The sequence below is a fragment of the Triticum urartu genome, chromosome 1 (assembly GCF_003073215.2).
Source record: "Triticum urartu cultivar G1812 chromosome 1, Tu2.1, whole genome shotgun sequence".
NCBI classification, from domain to species: domain Eukaryota; kingdom Viridiplantae; phylum Streptophyta; class Magnoliopsida; order Poales; family Poaceae; genus Triticum; species Triticum urartu.
Window position 1 is genome coordinate 549,555,072 of NC_053022.1, and position 5,696 is coordinate 549,560,767.

At 45.1% G+C, this 5,696-nt stretch overlaps 1 protein-coding gene across 1 annotated transcript; it reads left to right on the forward strand.

The window, feature by feature from the left end:
* Positions 1–248: 248 nt before the first annotated feature.
* On the forward strand, positions 249–5,465 carry LOC125528922 (protein DEHYDRATION-INDUCED 19-like). The gene is made up of 5 exons (XM_048693341.1): positions 249–557; positions 684–832; positions 4,036–4,113; positions 4,183–4,460; positions 4,983–5,465. Exons 1-5 carry the CDS (start codon positions 485–487, stop codon positions 5,080–5,082), a joined length of 678 nt encoding a protein of 225 aa, XP_048549298.1. The 5' UTR covers positions 249–484; the 3' UTR covers positions 5,083–5,465.
* Positions 5,466–5,696: the final 231 nt, after the last annotated feature.

Consider the following 5,696-nt stretch of genomic DNA (forward strand, 5'->3'; position numbering starts at 1 on the left):
GTATGACGGTTTCGGGCGGATGGTTTGCGGGGGCACGGCACGGGGCCGGAGCTCATGGGTGGACGTGGACCGTGGGCGTCGCCAGCCACCTGCCTGCATGCCAAGTCGCCCGTCCACCCGCGCCATAATAATCTTTTTAACGGCGCTGCGCCGAGGGTAAACGACGACGACGACGACGCCGATGACGCGGTGGGGGACGGCGACCCGGTCCGGCCTCGGTGGCGAATAATAAAAGCTCCATCCCTCACTCCTCCTCCCCTCCCCCGTCTCTCTGTCTGTCCCCTACACATCTCATTCCCCCACCTCCCCTCCCGTCCCGATAAGGCGGACAGCGACCGAGCCACCCAGAGAGAAGCTCCCGGCTCCCCTCCTCTCCCCTCTCATCGTCTGGGAGAATCCGACAAGCTCCATCCATCCAGAGGAGAGGGCAGGAGGCGGAGGAGGGACGAGCGGCCGTGCCTACCTATCTATCTACGCCGCCGGAATGGACTCGGAGCACTGGATCTCGCGCCTGGCCGCCGCCAAGCGGTTCTACGCCGCGCAGCTCGGCCACGCCGGTACGTCCGTCCTTCCCTCCCTCCCTCGCGGGATCGATCGATTGGATCGATTCGCTCTGCGGCGGGTTTCGTGGCTGATTGATTGATTGTTTGATTTGATTTGCCGGTTCTTGCGTGCGGGCGCAGATCGGGCGGGGATGGACGAGCTGGACATGGACGGCGACGAGAACGCGGGCAGGCCCGACTTCGCCTGCCCCTACTGCTACGAGGACCACGACGTCGCCTCCCTCGTCGCCCACCTCGAGGAGGACCACCCCTTCGAGCCCCACGCCGCGGTCAGTCCCCCGATTAACCTCCTCCTCCTCCTCCTCCTCCTCCTCCTGCTTGGATTGTGTATTATCTAGAGAAGAGATCCATGGAGTCCCTAGTATACCTTTGAGTGGGTGGCCTGGAACAAGAACGAGAGCCCTCTTGTTCAGAGGGGCGTTGACCTGGAAGACCCAACGAGTCCTCCTCCCCTTCTTCTTATCTCTTGTCTCTTGCGATTTGGAAGAAGAAGCATAATGATTCTAGATGGCAAATGATTCTAGACGTGCACAAGGGCAGGATTGTTGGCCTTGGTCAGTGTTCTTGGAGTAGAAAAGGTTGATCATACAATTTGGAGATGGAAAAAAAGTGTAGCTTTAGGCGTTTGTTTGTTGCTGTAAACTCATGCCATGATTGCTTGACAAAACAACTATATATGCTGATAAACCGCGACTAGGTGTAGGAATTGTGGGGATCAATACTTTAGTTTGGACACAAGCAACAGTGAAAGATGTTCAGTCTCATATGTCAACATCTCTTTTTTAGTCAAAACAAGAGCGGCTATCATGGAACATAGAGTGATGAGAATTGAGCCATGATGTTCTTCCCTGCCCAGTGTAGTCACTTTTCATGTCAGCAACTCTCCATCAATGCATGCCGTGTAGACTATTCTATGATCCTTTCTGTTAGGAAAAACGCGGAAGAACATTCATATGTGAGATAAAATTAATTAATTGAAGAGAGCGCAACTTACCCTGTTGGTAAAATCAGTAGATAAACCAAGTATTATTTTTGATATCAACCAGTTTCACCTGTTGCTCGGAGAAGATGTCAGTTTGACATGTTTATCAGTTTGTGCCTGTCTAAAAGTGGAGACCAAGTATTATTTTTTACCTCAATTAGTTTCACCTGTTACTAGAGATTTTTTTTTTTGGCGAACCATTACTAGAGATTCAGAGAAGATGGAGTTCGTACTGCTTTGAGTGGCTTGGGGAATGAGAAGAGCTCTTTTTCAGAGGAGCATTGACCTGGACGACCGAATGAGTCCTTTTGTTTCATCTCTTGACACCTTGGAAATTCGAAGTACAAATATGGCTTGCTTGGCTAGAATATCATGGTCACAATGCTCTGGTCTGGCAAATGATTTTAGATACCCAGAAGGGGTGGGAATTTTGGCCTTGTTCAGTACAAAACGCTTATCATGAATCTGGAGATAAAAAAAGGTGGAGCTTTTGGCATTTGTTGCTGCTGTAACTCATGTGATAATTTCTTGACAAGAAGAAAACATTGGCCTGATAAACTCTGACTAGGAGTAGGAATTATTAGGAGTAATTGTTTAAATGGAACGCAAGGGACCATTATCAGTTTCTTGAAAGATGTTCAATCACACATGTCAACATCTCATTTTAGTCAAAACTAGATTGGTTAGCGTGGAGAGTGATGGGAACCGAAGCATGGTCTCTTCTCTGCCCTGTGTATTCAGTCTTCTTGTTGGCAACTCTCCGTCAATGCACACTGTGTTGTGCACGCCATTCTATTTCTATCTGTTAGGAACAACAAAGAAGAACAGTCATACTATTATTGTTGCAATGAAGAGGGAGTTTATTACTCAGGAAGAATCGGTAACATAAATAAATTGAGGAGAACTCAACTTATCCCCTGTTTTGTTAGAGTCAAGGAAATGAGGATGTGGTTCTACGCAGCTTTAAATGTACTGCATATAGATCAAGTGTTTTTTTTAATTCAATTAATTTCACCTGTTCCTTGGAAAAGAAAAGTGATTGACCTGTTGTTTGTCGGATTCTGCGTGTCTAAAAGTAGAAATGAAATTTCGAAAATTTCCGGAAGTTCTGTGGTATCTTTGAGTGGCCTGGAACAAGGAACGAGCCCTCTTGTTCAGAGGGGCTTTGATCTGGACGACCTAATGAGTCCTCTTCTTCTTCTTCTTTTCTTTTTCTTGTCTCATGGGATTTGGAAGCAGAAATATGGTTTGCTATGCTAGAATATCATGGTTTGCATAATTCTCTGGCCACCGAATGAGTCCTCTTCTTCTTTTCTTTTTCTTGTCTCATGGGATTTGGAAGCAGAAATATGGTTTGCTATGCTAGAATATCATGGTTTGCATAATTCTCTGGCCACCGAATGAGTCCTCTTCTTCTTTTCTTTTTCTTGTCTCATGGGATTTGGAAGCAGAAATATGGTTTGCTATGCTAGAATATCATGGTTTGCATAATTCTCTGGCCACCGAATGAGTCCTCTTCTTCTTTTCTTTTTCTTGTCTCATGGGATTTGGAAGCAGAAATATGGTTTGCTATGCTAGAATATCATGGTTTGCATAATTCTCTGGCCACCGAATTTCTTTTTCTTGTCTCATGGGATTTGGAAGCAGAAATATGGTTTGCTATGGTAGAATATCATGGTTTGCATAATTCTCTGGCCACCGAATGAGTCCTCTTCTTCTTTTCTTTATCTTGTCTCTTGGGAATTGGAAGTAGAAATATGGTTTGCTATGCTAGAATATCATGGTTTGCATAATGCTCTGTCCTGGCAAATGATTTTAGATGGCCTTGATCAGTGTCCTTGGAGTAGAAAAGATTGATCATGAAATCTGGCGACAGAAAAAAAGGGTAGCTTTTGGCATTTGTTTGCTGCCATAAACTCATGCCATGATTGCTTGATAAAATAACAATATGCGCTGATAAACTGTGACTCGGAGTAGGAATAATGAGGAGAAGTAATTTAGTTTGAATGCAAATAGCAGTTATCAGTTTCACGAAAGATGTTCAATTTCATATGTCAACATCCCCTTTTACCCTAAACTGGAGTGGCTATTATGGAACATAGAGTGATGGTAATTGAACCATGGTCTTCTTCCCTGCCCAGTGCAGTCACTTTTCATGTCGACAACTCTCCGTCAATGCACATCGTACAGACCATTCTATCTATTAGGAACAATGCAGAATAATAAGTATGTGAGGTAAAATCAATTAGTTTCACCTGTTGCTTGGAAAAGAAATTAGATTGACTTGTTGTTTATCGGTTTGTGCAAGTCTAAAAGTAGAGACAAAGTATTTTGTTTTTACCTCAATTAGTTTCACCTGTTCCTTGGAAAAGAATTGATTGACCTGTTGTTATTATCGGTTTGTACGTGTCTAACAGTAGATATGAAAATTTGCAACTTGATGTTTTTGCTGTTACAGTATTCTTATATGGTTTACCTTCCTCATTTCAGCCTTGCCCTGTCTGCTCCGAAAAGGTTTCTAAAGATATGCTTAACCATATCACCATGCAACATGGGTACTTGTTCAAGGTAACTCCCCTCCTTCATCCCCTGCTCCCCTCTCTCATATGAGCTTCTTTAACTTTGGACCATGTGCAGAATCGCCGCAGGTTGCGCAGATTTGCTGTTCCAGGCAGCCAGTCGCTCTCTCTGCTGAGCCGGGATCTACGTGAAGCCCATTTGCAGGTGCTTCTGGGAGGTGGTGGACATAGGTCGAGCAACAATAATGCCACAAATATTTCAGCTGATCCTCTTCTGTCATCATTTGGCCTTAGCTTCCCAACATTAGATGCTGAGGAAACATCAAAATTGTCTACTCCTGCTCAGAGTGATGTACCAGTGCTAAAAGAGACAGCTGCTCGACCATGGCGGTCAAGGTAAATATTTGTTGATACTGTGCATATTATAGACTTCGTACCGACCATCTTCATCCTGTTACTCTCCTATTTATATATCTAGTGACCTGTCGCCAGAGGAACTGCCTTTATGCCAACTGCTCCTCTAATGCATCGTTGTGATGTTTATTTTCAGTACGTTTTTTACATAATCTATTCAGATCACGAGAAATCTGTTTTGTCCATGAAAATCTGAGCTCATTGCAGTACATCTTTACATAATTTAGTCAGATCAAGGAAAAATCTATTTTGACCATGAAAACTGAACCCATTAGTTCTAGATAAACAAATGCTTACTGTTGATGATAACTGATGACAGCCTTGCACTAAATAAGGAGTACATAAGTAGCGTTGGTTTGACTTGAGAGAGAGCATGTGTAGCTGCAAACCTTCACTTTGCTTACTAATGAAGTCATGGGTGGGTTTTGTGGGCAACAACTTCCTAGAAATTTTTAGGGAAACCTTACAATTCATTCATTCACCCTCTTCCTTTTTGCTTGGCAGTATTGACTCGTCGCTCACAAGGGAAGAAAGGGAGCAAGCCAGCGTGAGAGCGGCATTTGTGCAAGACCTGCTGCTCTCCACCCTATTCAGAGACCAATAACTCAGAGGCGAGCCGATGTTACCGCTACCCGGGTGCCCCCTGGACCCTGATGCAGACTCCGAAAGGTCGGTGCCCCCAGACCAAGTTGCCGAATGTGACATCCATGGAAGATAGATAGGGTTTGGCTCCCCAGCAAGGAAGGAGGTGCATTAGAGTCGATGTGGGCATGAGGTGTCTGTCCTAAGTTATTTGTAGCCGGTCTTTGTGTTGAGTTCCATCATCTCAGTTATCGCGATCTCGCAGGTGATAGATGTCTGCGCAGGTCGCGGTTGTGTCTGTACCGTACCGCTGCTTCTTTGTTTACAAGCATTGGTTTGTTGTACCAGTTACATAATAATAATGAATGTTGCTATGCAACAGCAGAAGGCTATGCAGTTTATTTCTGGTGTGGGTGTCACCGCAGTTTACGTTATGCTTCCAGTTTTTACAGTTCACATCCACCAGACTCCGGCAACAGGCACCCGGAGAAGAGGGCGCTGCAGGTCATGGTGCCGCTGGCCTGGAAAGCTTGCACCATTTCGGACGTCCACTTGCCGCGGGCCTGGAAATTTAATTGAGTTATTTTTAAAGTTCTCTCTGTCTCTAGCCTACCGAGGAGAACCGTCCGTAACAAA

What these genes read in the sequence shown, in the direction of transcription:
- LOC125528922 (XM_048693341.1), top strand. Translation starts at nt 485, where the DNA reads ATGGACTCGGAGCACTGGATCTCGCGCCTGGCCGCCGCCAAGCGGTTC. An exon ending in CGCGCAGCTCGGCCACGCCG is followed by an intron (nt 558 to 683) that starts GTACGTCCGTCC and finishes GTGCGGGCGCAG; the next exon opens with ATCGGGCGGGGATGGACGAG. An exon ending in AACATGGGTACTTGTTCAAG is followed by an intron (nt 4,114 to 4,182) that starts GTAACTCCCCTC and finishes GACCATGTGCAG; the next exon opens with AATCGCCGCAGGTTGCGCAG.